General features: G+C 42.6%; 1 protein-coding gene across 8 annotated transcripts in view; it reads left to right on the top strand.

Annotated features, from left to right (window-relative positions):
- TRAF3 (TNF receptor associated factor 3) overlaps nt 1–18,445 on the top strand; it is a 138,855-nt gene that overhangs the window by 63,700 nt on the left and 56,710 nt on the right. For 4 of the 8 annotated variants that reach the window (XM_033191201.1, XM_033191198.1, XM_033191202.1 and 1 more), the window contains one exon: nt 7,800–7,921. The exons of 3 other annotated variants lie outside the window; for them this stretch is intronic. In XM_033191201.1, coding sequence (XP_033047092.1) covers nt 7,911–7,921 — 11 coding nt within the window. In that variant the 5' untranslated portion in view covers nt 7,800–7,910. Of the gene's footprint in view, nt 1–391; nt 510–7,799; nt 7,922–18,445 lie in introns of those variants that run through there. One more of the 8 variants, XM_033191199.1, reaches the window with a different exon arrangement.

Raw genomic sequence — 18,445 nt, 5'->3', positions numbered from 1 at the left:
ACTTGAATGGAGTCTTGCAGGTGAAGTGTTTGACAGACAGTGGAAGAACAAAAACCCAGGAGACAGTCGTTGCGGCTGGAGCAGAGTTTGCAAGTCCACTCCTGGTGAGGAAGGGGATGCTGAGCCAGCAGGGTAGGGTTGACTCACACCCAGAGGCTGTCTCAGAAGCAGCAGATGCCAAGGGAAGTGTGTATTGGAGCGGGTATGTTGTGAATTTGATGGCGTCTGATCGTTAACATTGAATTCCTTGAGTTCTAGACAATTTCTTCATGATAATTACCCCTTTAAATTTCATAATCTTCATTCCCCCGCTAAATTTAATACCATAACATTTTTTATTTTAAAAACACCTTTTTTGTCAGTACGTTTGAAAACATTTTCCTGCACGAGCGCCTTCTATGAAATGAACACTGTAGAGAATCTGTGGAAATTGGCTCATGGTTGAAGCTTTCACTGTCATACGGATGAGTCCTTTTGCTTGCCCAGTGCACTCCTGGCATATTGATGAGGTAGGATTGGGAGTTAGGAACGCCTACAAAATGAGCAGGCTAATTTCGAAAGGATGCTAATCTTGCAAAACCAAGAGAGAAGCTTATTGGTTGGTTAGCCTTTTTTTTTTTTTTTTTTTTTTTTTTTTTGAAACAGTCTCACTCTGTCGCCCAGGCTGGAGTGCAGTGGTGGGATCTCTGCTCACTGCAACCTCCGCCTCCTGAGCTCAAGCGATTCTCTTGCCTCAGCCTCCCGAGTAGCTGGGACTACAGGCGCACACTACCACTTCTGGCTAATTTTTTGTATTTTTAGTAGAGACAGGGTTTCGCCATGTGGGCCTGACTGGTCTCAAACTCCTGATCTCAAGTGATCCACCCATCTTGGCCTCCCAAAGTGCTGGAATTAGGCAGGAGCCACCATGCCCAGCCATTATTTGCTTTTAGTTGAACTTGTGTGTTTGGAGACTGAGCACTTACTTTCACCAGTCAAGAAATTGACTTGGCAGCAGTTGCTGCAGGTGGCTGTTTTTGGTCTACTTCATACTGTCAGTGTGTCGCCCAGATACTATATAATTACTCAGTTATTTTGCAGTCACAACATCTTTGTGTGTCTGTATTTATTTAGTAATGAGAAGAAAGTTTTTATGTTCTCATAGTATCTTCATGTCTACATAGTGCTTTTGTTTACTAATTTATATCCATTTGATACACATCTAATGATTGCCTCTGATGAGTATATGTGGGAACATGCACATTCCTTACTGTTAGTTCCTAATAGTGAGAAGTAATTAGAGCATAATGTTTCACATTGAAGTCATCTCTTTTTCAAAGGCGTCTCTGAGAATGAAAGCATTAAGTTTGGCAGTTGTGATAAACTCTTATAGTGATAAGGTGTTAGTCTAATCCTACTTAGTAAGCGAGTTATTCCTGGGGACTTCCATTTCCACCATGATGGAATTAGAGGTGATTTACGCCCCCCCAGGACTACGGTAAGGCAAGTGAGGCATTTGCCTCCATGCAGAATTTAAAGGGACACCCAAAATCTCAGTAATCAAGATTATTAATAGTTTAATGCAGTACTTTAAAAAAATCAAATTTGATACAAAAAAATCCGTGATGAAAAACAAAATTATTTTTTATTTTTTAAGACAGGGTCTTGCTCTGTTGCCCAGGCTGGAGTGCAATGGAGCAATCATAGCTCACTACAACTATGGTAGTACAGCTAGGAGGGCTCAAGTGATCCTCCCACCTCAGCCTCCTAAGTAGCTGAGACTACAGGCACATGCCACCACGTCTGGATAATTTTTTAGTTTTTTGTAGAATTTTTTTGTAGAGTGGTGTCTCACTATGTTGCCCAGATTGATCTCAAACTCTGGGCTCAAGCAGTCCTCCCGTCTTAGCGTCCCAAAGTGCTGAGATTTTTGGAGTCAGCCACCCCGCCTGGCCCAAAACCTAAATTTTAAAGACAGGATCAGTATTAATGATTTTTCTTTTTGTCTCAAGCTCCAATATGGCTTGGCATGACACCATTATTGATATTGTATATAAAATTGTGGTATTTTGTACCTCCTGGATTTTTTCATTAATTTTGATTTTATCACACCATTATTGATATTGTATATAAAATTGTGGTATTTTGTACCTCCTGGATTTTTTCATTAATTTTGATTTTATCACACCATTATTGATATTGTATATAAAATTGTGGTATTTTGTACCTCCTGGATTTTTTCATTAATTTTGATTTTATCTCTATTACTGAGTTTTTTTGGCACTCAATTAAAATTTGTGCCTAAGGCAAGTAAGTATCACACTTGCCTCACCCTAGTCCCAAATTGACTTCTGTCTTAAACAACTTGAAAACCAAACAAAATATATGAAGTAATAGTTTTCATGCATTTGACAGAAGTCTGGTTAGGACTGTGTTCCTTGAAATAAGGGGAACAAATGAAACAAGCCCTGGAGTATTCTAGCTCATACCCCACAGCACGAGACTCAGTATATTCCAGCTCATACCCCACAGCACGAGACTCAGTGTATTCCAGCTCATACCCCACAGCACGAGACTCAGTGTATTCCAGCTCATACCCCACAGCACGAGACTCAGTGTATTCCAGCTCATACCCCACAGCACGAGACTCAGTATATTCCAGCTCATACCCCATAGCACGAGACTCAGTGTATTCCAGCTCATACCCCACAGCACGAGACTCAGTGTATTCCAGCTCATACCCCATAGCACGAGACTGTACTTTTTTTCTATAAAGGGCTGTATAGTAGCCATTTTAGGTTTTGTGGGCCAGATGCTGTTAATGTCACAACTGCTCTGCTATGCTCTGTGCCTGCTTTCATCCGAAGTATGTAAGTGAATGGATGTGGACGTATTCCAGTAAAACTTTACTGACACAAATAGCCTTAGTTTGTCTCGTGAGGCAGTTTCCATGTTTCAGGGCAGGAAGAAAGAAGTCAGACAGAACCCACTGGCTTCACTAAAGTGATGAAACAGCAGAAATTGGGGAGGACAAGACAGTGAGAATTTGTGGAAGAAAACATAGGAGAGGAGGGAGCAGGTTAGAGAGAGAGCGCCAGAGATCTGCAGAAGTACCGCCTGGAGGCGTTGGCTGCGTCCTGGTCTGCACGTGCCTGAGAGGAAGCACCTCAAGGCTGGGAGCAGAACTGCCAAAAAGGGGAAGGCCAAGCACTTCTTGGACATCAGTTGCACAGGACTGGAAATAGTTTGTGTTCCCACTACCTAGGTGGTAGGGTATCAGGTAGATCCTTTGAAGGGTTGCCTTTTCATCTTTGTTAGAGTGGGTTCAGAGCAGCTTTTTCATCTGTGGAGTCAGGATGATTCCTCAGCAGTGGGGCTGAATTATCCATAGACCAATAGGCTGCTCCTCCTGACTTGCCCTGACTGATTACAGATAACTTGATTATATTCTCAGAACAAAGCCTGACTGTATTTAAAAAGGATGTAATAAAACTAGCACCCAAAAATATAAAAAGAAATTGTGTCTAGCATCTAATAAATAATTACCAGGTATGCAGAGAAGCAAGGAAATGTGATATTAACCAGGAAGAAAATCAAGAGAAACAGACCCCAGAATGACAAGGGATGACAGACATTAAAATAACTTATAAATATATTGCACACTCAAGAATGTAGAGAAAAACATAAGCATAATGAGTGAAATGAAAGATTCAGAAAAGACTGAAATAAAACTTCCAGAGATGAAAATATAATATATAAAATATATAAAATGCCGGGCACAGTAACTGATGCCTATAATCCTAATTCTTTGGGAGGCTGAGGTGGGCAGATCATTTGAGGTCTGGAGTTGAAGAGTAGCCTGGCTGACATAGCGAAACCTCATCTCTACTGAAAATACAAAAATTAGCTGGGCATGATAGCGGGCACCTGTAATCCCAGTTACTCAGGAGACTGAGGCAGGAGGATCACTTGAACCCAGAAGGTGGAGGTTACAGTGAGCCAAGATCACACCACTGCACTCCAGCCTGGCGACAGAGCGAGACTCCGTCTCTAAATAAATAAATGAATAAAAATATTTATGTAATAAAATAGATAATAAAATAAATTTACATATAGTAAAATGATATATATACACATATATAATGCAGTGGAGGGATCACAACAGGTTATTAGTACAGAAGAAAAGAGTTCGTGAGCCTGAAGACGTAGCAGTAGAAGCTTTCCAAAGCACAGCACAGAGTATCAAGACTACACGAGATCACAGAGCATCAGCAGCCTGTGGGACAAAGTCAGCTGATTTAAGATATGTGTAACTTAGTTCCAGAAGGAGAAGAGGAGGGAATGGAAAAAATATTTGCAGAAATAATGGCTGGAAATCTTCCAAATTTGATGAAAACTGCAAACTCTGAAGCTCAAAAACTCCAAACAGAGCAGATACAAGGAAATCCAAGGTACCTCATAATCAGATTGCAAAAAAACCAGTGATCAAGATCAAAAGCTTTCAAAGCAGCCAGAAGAAAAGACACATTACAAAGGAACAAAGTTACTAATAACAGTGATTCCTGGTCACATCTTGTGTGAACTGGAAGACAACAGAGCGACATTTTCAAAGTACTGAAAGAAAAAAACCTGTTAGCTTACAGTTCTGTATCCAGCAAAAATGTCTTTCAGAAATGAAGGATAAATTTTTATTTATTTCAAAAGTAAAGAAATTTCTAGGCCAGGCATGGTGGCTCACACCTGTAATCCCAGCACTTTGGGAGGCCGAGGTGGGCGAATCACTTGAGGTCGGGAGTTTGAGACCAGCTTGGCCAACATGGTGAAACCTCGTCTCTACTAAAAATACAAAAATTAGCTGGGTGTGGTGGCAGGTGCCTGTAGTCCCAGCTACTTCGGAGGCTGAGGCAGGAGAATCACTTGAACCCGGGAGGCAGAGGTTGCAGTGAGCTGAGATCATGCCACTGCACTCCAGCCTAGGCGACAGAGTGAGACTCCATCTCAAAAAAAACCCCAAAAACAAAAATACATTTTTAGGCCAATAGACATCAGAATTTATCGCCAGCAGAATGGCACTAAAGGAATATTAAAGGAAATTCGGATAGAAAGAAAATAATATTTGATGAGAAAATTTTTATTTATATATATTTTGGAGACAGGGTCTCACTCTAGTGCCCAGGCTGGAGTGCAGTGGGTGTGATCTCGGCTCACTGCAGCCTCTGTCTCCTGGGCTCAAGCAGTCCTCCTGCCTCAGCCTCCTGAGTAGCTAGGACTACAAGCACGTGCCACCATGCCCGGCTAATTTTTTATTTTTTGTAGGAACAGAGTCTCACTATGTTCCCCAGGCTGGTCTCAAACTCCTATTTCAAGCAATCCACCCACCTCAGCCTCCCAAAGTGCTGGGATTACAGGCATGCCACTGCACTCAGGCTTAAATAGTCAGTTTCCATCATGGGCCAGGCATGGTGTCTCCCACCTGTAATCCCAGCACTTTGGGTAGGAGGAGAGGGCAGGTCGCTTGAGCTCGGGAATTTGAGACTACAGTGAGCTATGATCACACCACTGTACTCCAGCCTGGGTGACGGAGTGAGACCTTGTGTTCTAAAAGGAAAAAAAAAAATGATAAAATTGACAAAGCTCCAGTGAAACTGAGCCCGGCTAATTTTTTTGTATTTTTAGTAGAGACAGGGATTCACCGTGTTAGCCAGGATGGTCTCGATCTCCTGACCTGGTGATCCACCCACCTTGGCTTCCCAAAGTGCTGGGATTACAGGTGTGAGCCACCGCGCCTGGCCACAAAATATTTTGAATTTGCTGGGTGTGGTGGCACATGCTTGTAATCCCAGCTACTTGGGAGGCTGAGGTGGGAGGATCTCTTGAGCCCAAGAGTTTCAAGGCTGTAGTGAGCCATAATCGTGCACTCTAGCCTGGGTGACAGAGGTAGACCCTGTCTCAAAAAAAAAAAAAAAAAAAAAGATCTTAGAATACTATTATACCGCTGTTCAGTTAGCAGGAATTAAAAAGTCTGGTAATTGTTGTTGAAAAAGTTAAGCAACAGAAACTCTCTCATACCCTTCTGATGGCAGTGCACATTACAGCTGCCTTGGGAAATAGTTTGGCCTTAGTGTATAAGCTAGCAATCATACTTCTAGGTACGTACACCAGAGAAATGCATGCCTAAAGTGCTTGAGATAGCTGTACCAGAAAAATCTTAGTAGTGTTTGTATTTGCTCCAAAGTAGAGACCACCCTAGGGGATGAGAATGGATAACTAAATTATGGCATATTTACTGAGTAGAATATTACACAGCAATGAAAATAAACTACAGACACAGCAACAACAAAAAAGGCAAAGAAAAAAGCAAGACAAGAATATATGTGGTATGATTTTGTTTTTTTCATCTGCTTCTGGTATTTATGTAAATTATGTTTGGTAGGGTTGCACACCTAGATGATAAATCTCTAAAGAAAAGTTAGGCCGTGCGCGGTGGCTCACGCCTGTAATCCCAGCACTTTGGGAGGCCGAGGTGGGCGGATCACGAGGTCAGGAGATGGAGACCATCCTGGCTAACACGGTGAAACCCCGTCTCTACTAAAAAAATGCAAAAAACTAGCCGGGCGTGGCGGCGGTCGCCTGTAGTCCCAGCTACTTGGGAGGCTGAGGCAGGAGAATGGCGGGAACCTGGGAGGCGGAGCTTGCAGTGAGCCGAGATCGCGCCACTGCACTCCCAGCCTGGGCGACTGAGCAAGACTCTGTCTCAAAAAAAAAAAAAAAACGAAAGAAAGAAAGAAAAGTTAGGAAATGATAAATCATAAAAGTTAGGGCACAGTAGCTCATGCCTGTAATTCCAGCACTTTGGGAGGCTGAGGTGGGAGGATCACTTGCGCCCAGGAATTCCAGACCAGTCTAGGCAACATAGGGAGATCCAGCCTCTAAAAAAAAAAAAAAATTATCCGGGCATGATGGCATCCTCCTGTGGTCCCAGCTACTTGGGAGGCTAAGATGGGAGAATTGCTTGAGTCCGGGAGGTCAAGGCTGCTGTGAGTTGTGATTGCACAACTGCACTCCAACCTGGGTGGCAGAGCAAGATCCTGCCTCAACAAATCAAACGAAGTCATTTTGTTAAGTTAGTACTTACTTACGTATGTAGTGGAAGGGGTTTGGGCTCAGATAGAGGCACCCAGCCTTTCTGGAGTTCTAGCAATGCTCCATTCCTTGGTGGTAGTTGGACTGGTATTTATGTAATAGCTTCATGAAACGGTATACATGTGTTTCCTGTACTTTTCTATAAGTAAGTAATACCTCATGGTAAAAGCAATTTAAAAAAATCAGATTTTATAATGCACATTCCATTCAAAAAATGTGGAAAATCCCCAAAGCACATGCATATACAGTAGTTAATCATGTTTTATTCTTAAATTTCTTCGTATTACAGAAATTTACCTTTTGAAATTTTATTTTTATTTATTTGAGATGGAGTCTCACTCTGTCGCCTAGGTTGGGGTGCAGTGGCATGCATGATCTTGGCTCACTGCAACCTCTGCCTCCCAGGTTCAGACTATTCTCCTGCCTCAGCCTCCCAAGTAGCTGGGATTATAGGTGTGTGCCACCACGCCCGGCTAATTTTTGTGTTTTGGTAGAGATGGGGTTTTACCATATTGGCCGGTCTGGTCTCAAACTCCTGACCTCGGGCGATCTACCCTCCTCCACCTCCCAAAGTGCTGGGATTACAACATGAGCCACTGTGCCTGGCCTTGAAATTTCATTTTTAAAAGTTGTAAATTTTTCCAGATGAGAATTGACCAACTATTATTATTTTCTAGGTAAGGGACTCCGCTACAGTAATTAAAGAAGGATAAGGCTGGTGTTGCTTTGCTCCTTTTTTTATTGAAGTCCTCTTCCTGATCAAGCTTCCATATATCTCCTTAAAGCATATGACACACAGGTATGCCACTAAAAAGTTTTAATTTGTGTAGATTTCTTTCTTCAGCTGTTACTTTTTCATCTTGCATAAAAATCAAGTGATTAAATTGTAAAACATCCTGAACATATTCATTTTTGGCTTAGCAGTTTCATTCTTCAGCAGATGTATATGACTTTCTACATACATGGCACTTTGTTTTGGTTTGTGTCTGACCTTATTTTTATTTTTCATTTTTTTTCAAACCAGTATTAAACTGAAAATAATAGACATTGTACCTCATGGTCCAGGAATGAGTGAATAAGTTAGAAATCCAAGAATAGTGGCCTGCACTTCTTTGTCCAAGGCCTGCTTTCTGAAATCTCTCAGCCCTACCCTTCCCTAGAAGATGCCCCACTGCAAGGAAGGCACAGGCAGCCTCGGGGTGTGACCTGCCTCATGGAGTATTGCGTTTTTTGATTCAAGAACTATTTGCTCCTTAACCATCTTTCTCTAGGAGTTTGAAATAAAATAAAATACTCTGTGTTTCAGTCTCTAACTTGTGATTGAGTGGCTGAGGTGGGAGAATCTCTTGAGCCCAAGAGTTTGATACCAGTCTGGGCAACACAGTGACACCCTGTCTAAAAAAATAAAATAAATAACTGGGTGTGGTGGTGTGTGCCTGTAGTCCCAGCTACATGGGAGGCTGAGGCAGGCAGATCACTTGAGCCTAGGAGTTCCAGGCTGCAGCGAGCTAGGATCATGCCACTGCCATCCAGGCTGGCCATAGACCAAGACCCTGTCCTTTAAATAATAATAATAATAAATCTTTCATATGTTAGAATGTTAAAAATAAGTATAAGTTGGAAAGTTTGCATCCAAAGTGAGATTTAATACATAACTATTTTGATAAGTTGAAAAGTGTCAAGAAAATTGCTGTTTAAATTTCATTTATAATCATGATGTCATCATAGTACCATTCAATTTTCTCCAGTAGTCTGTGGTATTTTTAGTTTGTTTGAAGCAGAGTCCAAATAATTGCAGTTAGCTGATATGTCTGTTAAGTCTCTTAATTAATAGAATACTTTTCCCCATCCCTTTTTTCCTTGCATTTTATTTGTTGGAAAATCCAGGCTGATTGTTCAGTAGTCAGAAATTCCCCCATTCTAGCCTTTGCTGTTTCCACTGGACATGTTCTTCTGCCTCTGGGTGGATATAGAGGCTTGATCACTTTCTGGCTCAGCCTTTCAGCACAGGTACTTCAGAGTTGCGTGGTGCCCTCACCAGGAGGCACACATCTGCACAGATGTGAGATCCAGTGTTGTTGATTCTTTTTTTCTTTTTGTCTTTTTTATTTAAAAGACACGGGGTCTTGCTGTGTTGCCCAGGCTGGTTTTGAACTCCTGGCCTCAAGCAATCCTCCCACCTCCGCCTCCCAGAGTATGCTGCAAGCTTGAGCCACAGCGCCTGGCAGATCCAGTGTTTTTTGAAATCTCATGTTTTATTCTAACAATTGATTGAAACATAATCTGCTTCTCAGTATGGCCATGTTTTATGCTTTTCACTTCTTCAAATACAGTTGACACTCCAGGAAGATGAACCTTATCACACTTGCAACTTCTACCCCTTATACAGCCCCAGGGCTCCAGCCCCCTGTGGCAGTTGTGGCCTAGGGGAAGCCTCCATCTGGAGAAGTGCTGCCTGCACTTGGTCGCGTGTCGAGTGGACTGAGCCCTTGGCTCCTCTCCCTGCTTCCTGTCCAGATGGCAGGACTCTGGTCCTGGGCCAAAAGAGGCACAGTGTCTTTGCATATAGTAAGCGTTGAATGAATACCTTTTAAAACTCCTAACTCTTCTGAACCAAGGGATACTGACAGTGCTGGGCCCCAAATGACTGTTGTTTTCTCGAAGGCTTTAAGACCATGTCTTATACTGTGGTTTAATCAGGTTCTTTCCTAGGAGTCTGCCTGAGTCACTTGGTCTGTGTGTCTCTCCCTTCCTGCCCTAAGGGGGCTTTTCATGTGTGCCTGTGATCTGCCTGTCTGTCTGGTGAGAATCCAGCCTCCTGTTAACTTGCCCAGGGTGCTGACTGTGGGCCCTCTCCCACGGTGGAGCATTTGGCATCAGGTATCAGGAACAGAGTCAGTATGCTAACATGTTCGCATGAATGTGGATTTTCAGAAAGCTTTCTTATCAGCAGGGCACACCTGTCTGTTCATGATCTTTGCCCTTCTCCCTTTATTGGCATCACTTGGACGATATCTTTAATTGCCCTGCTGGGCTTGATGTTGAACTGCTTTTCTCCATGTGTGTCATGTTTAGTGCTTTCTTGTGGCAAGAGCCTTTTGCTTTGTGTATCTGATGCTTCCCTTTTGTGGTTTTCCCCGGGCTTTCCAGCTCTTGGAGCACCCTTTTGTCAGCAGATGTCCTTTTGTTTCCAGTTTTTAAATTCTAATTACAGTGTAGCTCAACTAAAATCATGGAACTAGGGAACATAAAACAAATCATTAGAGTAATGGAGGCCTAGAAGAAAGTGAAAGGAATCCAGTCCACCTCTTTGCTGTACTAGGTATCGATATGCCTCAGCTGTGAGTGAGGGCCTTCCTGAGTAGCTGACTAGAAACTAAACTTTTATGAAAGAATTTTCTTAAATAATCAGAGATGCCTTTCATTTAGTTAATAACAAGACCTCAAAATGCAGTATATTTTTGTCTAAAACTGTAGCAAACAGTAAGTAAAGTAATAGAGTAAAAATTCTGCTTAAAGAAGACTGCAAAATAAAAGTTTCAGGCCGAGTGTGGTGGCTCACACCTGTAATTCTAGCACTTTGGGAGGCCGAGATGGGCGAATCACTTGAGGTCAGGAGTTCGATACCAGCCTGGCCAACATGGTGAAACCCCTGTCTTTACTAAAAATACAAATAGCTGGGTGTGGTGGCACGCGCCTGTAATCCCAGCTACTCAGGAGGCTGAGGCAGGAGAATCGCTTGAACCCGGGAAGCGTAGGTTGCATTGAACCAAGGTCGCACCACTGCACTTCAGCCTGGGCGATAAGAGTGAGACTGTCTAAAAAAAAAGAAAGTTACAGAGCTCAGAGTGCCAGATTCTGCACTCCTGGTAGTTTCTGATCTTGCCCTTAGCTCCTCAAAGTGCACTGGCATAGGTGCCACTTTTTAATCACACAATTCCCTTCATTGTAATTTTCTTAGCACTGTCTTTGCTTAGTGGATCTGTTGTTGCCATTCAGCAGTACATTTCTCTCTGTGTGGAAGCAAACATCTTCTCAAACCTGATGCTCAGTGAAGTTAGGGAGTGGGCTATTAAATAGGCAGTGGCCTCGGATTCCCAGCATGTGTATGACCGCTGTGCTAACCAGAGGCGCGTGTGTCCAGCATCTGAGCATTGGAACCTGCAAGTTGCTCCCCCAAATCTGGATGCCAAACGTTAATTGGCAAGTTACTAAAAGTTGCCTCAAATATTATCTTTAATGCATTTAACTGAATTTACATAATTTTTCTTTATCAGCACATAATTATTATAAATATTGTAGAATTGCCATTAACTTATAATTGTCATATCTAAATTTTAGGATAAAAATAGAATTTAACTATTTTTGTGCCCATATATAAGCAAGTGAAGTAAAGGTATTTATGTTTAAATCAAGAACTCTGTAATCAAAGGTTTTCGCAATCCTTCCAAATACGCAGTCTCACTTATTTCTTGCCACTTCTGGTGATAGGCCTGTGTGTGGAACACACAGGGGATTCCTGCCTGTCCACAGCTCAGTGTGAACGGACCAGATATGGTCACAGATTAGAAATTACCATCACATCCCAGCACTTTGGGAGGCCGAGACGGGCGGATCACGAGGTCAGGAGATCGAGACCATCCTGGCTAATACGGTGAAACCCCGTCTCTACTAAAAAATACAAAAAAAACTAGCCGGGTGACGAGGCGGGCGCCTGTAGTCCCAGCTACTCGGGAGGCTGAGACAGGAGAATGGCGTGAACCTGGGAGGCGGAGCTTGCAGTGAGCTGAGAGCTGGCCACTGCACTCCAGCCTGGGCGGCAGAGCCAGACTCCGTCTCAAAAAAAAAAAAAAAAAAAAAAAAGAAATTACCATCACAGGCCTCGCAGGTGGTTCATGCCCATAATCCTAGAACTTGAACAGACTGAGGCAGGAGGATTGCTTGAGCCCAGGAATTCGAGACCAGCCTGGGCCACACTGGTGAGACCTACCTGGGTAACATGGCGAGACCCTTTCTCTACAAAAAATAGAAAAGTTAGCCGGGTGTGGTGGTGCATGCCTGTAGTCCCAGCTAGTTGGGAGGCTGAGGCAGGAGAATCACTTCAGCCTGGAAGTTCAAGGCTGCAGTGAGCCGTGTTCATACCACTGCACTCCAGCCTAGGTGACAGCAAGAAAAGGAAGAAAATAAAAAAAAGAAATTACCTCAAAAGAAAAAAAAAAGAAAATAAATTACCCTTACAGATATTTTATTTTTATTTTTATTTTTTTAGAGACAAGGTCTCTCTGTTGCTCAGGCTAGACTCAACCTCCTGGGTTCAAGTGATCCTCCCGCCTCAGCCTTCTGAGCAGGCACTACAGGCACATGCCGCCATGCCTGGCAACCACCACAGATAATTTAGAAAAAATTAGCCTTTTAGTTTTAGGAGCTTTCTTTTACAGTGATATTTAGTTTGGGGCCTTTGAACTTGGATGTTGCTTTCGGAGCTGTACCTGTAGGTGTTGTTCCGGCCTGCGAACAAGACATGACCAACTCCAGTGCTGCCTGCTTTCTGTCCTCACCATCAGTCAGTGCGATCTGTGTGGGAGGTTGCAGTTGTCCTCTTGGCTGCTTATTTCTCTTTAATTCTCTGCATGTAATTTAAAACTTAGTTTTTCATTGACTTCTAATATCTTTACTCCTCTTTACTTTTAATTTTCCTGTTAAGATACTTGTTTAATTTTCCTATTAAGATACTTAGGCTTTTATGAAATTCTTTGGACCTACATGTGGATAAACAGAATTGTGTCATATAAGATTCAATATGCTGGCCAGGCGCGGGGGCTCAAGCCTGTAATCCCAGCACTTTGGGAGGCCGAGACGGGCGGATCACGAGGTCAGGAGATCGAGACCATCCTGGCTAACACGGTGAAACCCCGTCTCTACTAAAGAATACAAAAAACTAGCCGGGCGACGAGGCAGGCGCCTGTAGTCCCAGCTACTTGGGAGGCTGAGGCAGGAGAATGGCGTGAACCTGGGAGATGGAGCTTGCAGTGAGCTGAGATCTGGCCACCGCACTCCAGCCTGGGCGACAGAGCCAGACTCCGTCTCACAAAAAAAAAAAAAAAAAAAAAAAAAAAAAGATTCAATATGCTAGCTGTTTAAAAAAATTTGAAAGCAATTTTTTTTTTTTTTTTTTAGAGACAGAATCTTGCCCTGTCACCCAGGCTGGAGTGCAGTGGCATGATCGCAGCTCACTGTAACCTTGAACTCCTGGGCTGAAGCAGTTCTCCCGCCTCAGCCTCTTGAGTAGCTAGGACTCACAGGCATGTGTCACCATGCCTGGCTAATTTTTATTTTATTTTTTATTTTTATTATTATTTTTTTGAGACAGAGTCTCACACTGTCGCCCAGGCTGGAGTGTAGCGGCGCAATCTCGGCTTACTGCAACCTCCACCTCCCGGGTTCGAACGATTCTCATATTCTCCTGCCTCAGCCTCCTGAGTAGCTGGGACTACAGGTGCACACCACCATATCCGGCTAATCTTTGTATTTTTAGTAGAGACAGGGTTTTGCCATGGTGGCCAGGCTGGTCTTGAACTCCTGACCTCAGACGATCCTCCTGCCTCACCTCCCAAAGTGCTGGGATTACAAGCGTGAGCCATTGCACCTGGCCTTTCTTTTTTTTAGAGACTGAGTCTTGCTATGTTGCCAAGGCTGATCTCAAACTCCTGGTGCTTCAAGCAGTCCTCTTGCCTTGACCTCCAAAGTGTTGGGATTACAGGTGTGAGCTACGGTGTCCTGCCTGCTAGCCATTTTTTTTTTGGTGGTGGTGGTGGTAAGGAGTGGCTACCAGGCTGTGCGGGATTCAGGAATCTGGATGTTCCCCCCACCACCGTTTTTTACCCCACAAAAAAAATTTTAAACACTTTCTAATTGAGATAAAATTTACAAAACATAAAATTCACCATTTAAACCACTTAAAGTATACAATCCAGTGGTTTTGTGTATATTCAGAATGTCATGGCTAGGCGTGGTGGCTCACGCCTATAATCCCAGCACTTTAGGAGGCCGAGTTGGGTGGATCACCTGAGGTCAAGAGTTCGAGACCAGCCTTCCCAACATGGTGAAACCCTGTCTCTACTAAAAATGCAAAAAAATTAGCCAGGCATGGTGGCAAAAAATGAATGTTATGCAACCATCACTATTATCTAATTTCAGAATATTTCATCACCCCAAAAAGAAACCCCATACCACTAAGCAGGCACTCTCCATTCTTCCCTTGCCCCAGCGTCTGGCAACCACTAATCTGCTTTCTGTATCTATGAATTTGCCTATTCTGGACATTTCATGTAATAGAAATCATACAATATGTGGCCTTTTGTTTCTGACTACTATAACTTACGTAATGTTTTCAGGTTCCATCCATGTTGTAGCATATGTAGTACCTCATTTTTTTTTATGCCTGAGTAAGAGTTCATTGTATGGATAGACCACATTTTGTTTATCCATTTACCAGCTGACCATTTAGGCTGTTTCTGCTTTTTTTTTCACTGTTATGAATACTGCTGCTGTGAACGTTTGTGAACAAGTTTTTGTGTGAACATACTGGTTCTCTTGTATATACATAGAAATGGAATTGTTGGGTCATACGGTAATTCTGTGTGTAACTTTTGGAGGAACTGCCAGATTGTTTCCACACGGGCTGCACCATTTTACATTCCTGTCAACAATATGTGAAGATTCCCATTTCTCCATATCCTTGTCAACACTTGTGATTTTCTGTTTTTAAAATTTTAGCCGTCCAAGTGGCTAAGTGGTTATAGTAGGTTTTAGTTTTGGTTTTCAGAGAGTCTTACTTTTATGTCACCCAGGCTGCAGTGCAGTAGTGCAAACTTGGCTCACTGCAGCCTCAACCTCCTGGGCTCAAGTGATTCCCACCTCAGCCCCCCAAATAGCTGGGACTACAGGTGTGCACCACCACACCCAGCTAATTTTTGTATTTTTTTATAGAGATGGGTTTTTTATTCTGTTGCCCAGGCATGTCTTGAACTACTGGCCTCAAGTGATCTACCCACCTCAGCCTTCCTAAATGCTGGGATTATAGCTGTGAGCCGCCGCACCTGGCTGTTTCGTTTTTGTTTTTGTTTTTAAACAGTGTTTTAAATTGTGGTGAGATACACATAACATTAGTCATTAAAAAGTGAATGATTGAGTGGCGTTTTGTACATTCACAGTGTTGTGCACCGTGATCTCTATCTGGTTCCAACATATTTTTTTTCATTCCCAAAAGGAAACCCCATACCCACAAACAGTGAGTCCCCTGGTAACTACCAGGGTAGTTACCTGGTAACTTTCAGCCACTGGTAACTACCAATCTGCTTTCTGTCTTTGTGGATTTCCCTATTCTGTATGCTTCATGTAAATGAAATCATGTAGTCTGTGCCCTTTGCGTCTGACTTATTCACTTAGCATGTTTTCAGGGTTCATCCATGTTGTAGCATGAATCAGAACTTCATTTCTTTTTAAGGCTGAATGATATTCACTGTCTGGATAGATTACATTTTGTTTATTCATGTATTGATGAACATTTTGGTGGTTTCTACCTTTTTGGTTATTGTGAATGGTACTGCTGTGAACATACGTATACATGTGTTTCTTTGAGTACCTTTTTTCAGTTCTTTTGAGCATATACCTACGAGTGGAATTGCTGGGTCATATGGTAATGTTTTAACTTTTTGAGAAACTGCCATCCTCTTTTCCTTAGTGGCTGAACCATTTTATGTTTCCACCAGCAGTGTATGAGGGTTTCAGTTTTTCCACATCCTCACTAACACTTGTTATTTTCCTTTTCTAAAAAATTATAGGCCAGGCTCAGTGGCTTACACCTGTAATCCCAGCACTTTGGGAGACCAAGGCAGGCAGATCACCTGAGCTCAGGAGTTTGAGACCACCCTGGGCAACATGGTGAAACCCCGTCTCTACTAAAATACAAAAAATTAGCCGGCATGGTGGCACGAGCCTGTACTTCCAGCTATTGGGGAGGCTGAGGCACGAAAATCACTTGAGCCCGAGAGGCAGAAGTTGCAGTGAGCCGAGATCATGCCACCGCACTCCAACTTGGGCTACAGAATGAGACTTTATCTAAAAAAAAAAAAAAAAAAAGGGCCAGGTATGTTGGTTCATGCCTGTAATTCCAACACTTTGGGAGCCCAAGGTGGGAGGATCACTTGAGTCCAGGAGTTTGAGACCAACCTGGGCAATATAGTGACACCCTGTCTCTACAGAAAATAAAATAATTAGCTGGGCATGGTTGTGCACACGTGTATTCCCAAGTATTCTGGAGGCTGAGTCGGGAGGATTGCCTGAGCCCAGGAGTTCAAGGCTGCAGCGAGCCATGTTCACACCACTGCACTCCATCCAGCCTGGGCGACAGAATAAAACCCTGTCTCAAAAAAAAAAAAAAAAAATTACAGCCATCCTAGTGGGTGTGAAGTGGGAACTCATTGTGGTTTTGATTTGTATTTTCTTTCTTTCTTTCTTTCTTTTTTTTTTTAAGTGAAAGCAAGTTTATTAAGAAAGCAAAGGAATAAAGAATGGCTATTCCATAGGCAGAGCCCATGCCGCTCAGCTGCTTATACTTAACTGTTACTTCTTGATTGTATGCTAGACAAGGGGTGGATTATCCATGAGTTTTATGGGAAAGGGGTGGGCAATATCTGGAACTGAGGGTTTCTTGCCTTTGTAGACCATACAGGGCAACTTCCTGATGTTGCCATGGTATCTGGAAACTGTCATGGTGCTGGTGGAAGTGTCTTTGAGCATGCTGATGCATTATAATTAGGGTATAATGAACAGTAAGGACAACGAGAGGTCACTTTCATCGCCATCTTGGTTTTGGTCAGCTTCTTTACTGCAGCCTGTTTTATCATCAGGGTCTTTATAACCTGTATCTTGTGCCGACCTCCTGTCTCATCCTGTGACTTAGAATGCCTAACCTCCTGTGTATGTAGCCCAGTAGGTCTCAGCCTTATTTTACTCACCCCCTATTCAAGATGGAGTTTCTCTGGTTCAGACGCCTCTGACATGTTTCCCCCTCCCTTTTACAGGGGAACCCTTAATCCTAAGAGTTGTAGAGGGACAAAGATCCATCTTCTGTAACTTCTTCAGGCTGAATAGTGGCAAAGATATTCCTGCCTAACTATGAGGGTCTCTTGTATTCAGGGTAGAGAAGAGCTCAGTCAGAAAGCATCAATATGGTGAGGGCCATTCATAACTCTGAGTTCCAACAAAAGGTGGTATCTGGAAGATTAATGAGTGTTCAGTTTAAGAAAACATTCAGTAAACTTATCCTGCATTCCTACACAAAGAGTACAACAGCAATATATTCCACAACAGTAAAGTAGAATAACTAAAATTATCCTGAGTAAACTAAATAAGAAGGCTTTCCATGAACTGGGCAGTTGAAACCGAGCTGATATGGGTCGCCAGCTGATTCCAGTATGTGCCCAGAATTAGAATATTGATCCAGATTTTTACATTACCCACCTCTCTTGTTTCTTGGGAGCAGCGGCCAGAGATCACTGGTTGGTTCACAGGAGTAAGCAGGGTTAGCCTAAGTTGCAGAAAAAAACTTAAAAACAACTGATGAGGCTAGAATCTAGTAACAGGTGTACTATAGTTCCTGAAACATAATTTATTTTCTCTCTCCGGTCTCCCATTTTTACTGAAGACAAATCGTGGTATGACTGATTTGTTTTATTATACTTGGCCTGATTATTTGTATAAAGTGCAGTAAGAACAATTATTTTTCACATAGGGTTTTAAAATTTGACTTTGATGGAACTTCGTTCCATAAAAGGAACCTCAGATAAGACTTTTTTTAAAGTCAAGCCCAGCCATGGGTTTGTACCCTCAAATAACCTGTGAGTTGGGAAATGCCTCTCCTCTTGAGGTCCCAAGATGACATGGGGCTCCTGGGCCTGTCAGAAAGTGACATTCTTTATTTCACAGGTCAGGAACCCTGCACAGGAACTGTGTAGACAAGGTATGAGGCCAGTTTTCCCAAGGGGCTTTTATTGGCTCTATAAAGTCAAGTTTGAGTCCTTAAAAGAAAGCACACCATTCCCATCAAAGCCTTGGTAAAATAACCAGTTTCTCTAATTGTGTCCTGTTGCAAAAGAAAACAGATTCTTATTGCACTTGTTCAAATAACTATATTGCCATAAGTTAATACTCACAAATAGTTTCCAAATTCTGGAGAAAGCAGGTAGAGAAAAACAAATATGCTCCAAGTTTTGTTCACAGGAATATATTTTACTCAGTTGTCAAAAGCTGTAAGTAGCTC

The sequence above is a fragment of the Trachypithecus francoisi genome, unplaced genomic scaffold (genome assembly GCF_009764315.1).
Source record: "Trachypithecus francoisi isolate TF-2019V2 unplaced genomic scaffold, Tfra_2.0 Lachesis_group3, whole genome shotgun sequence".
Taxonomy (NCBI): domain Eukaryota; kingdom Metazoa; phylum Chordata; class Mammalia; order Primates; family Cercopithecidae; genus Trachypithecus; species Trachypithecus francoisi.
This window is presented reverse-complemented; position numbering and strand designations above follow the sequence as displayed.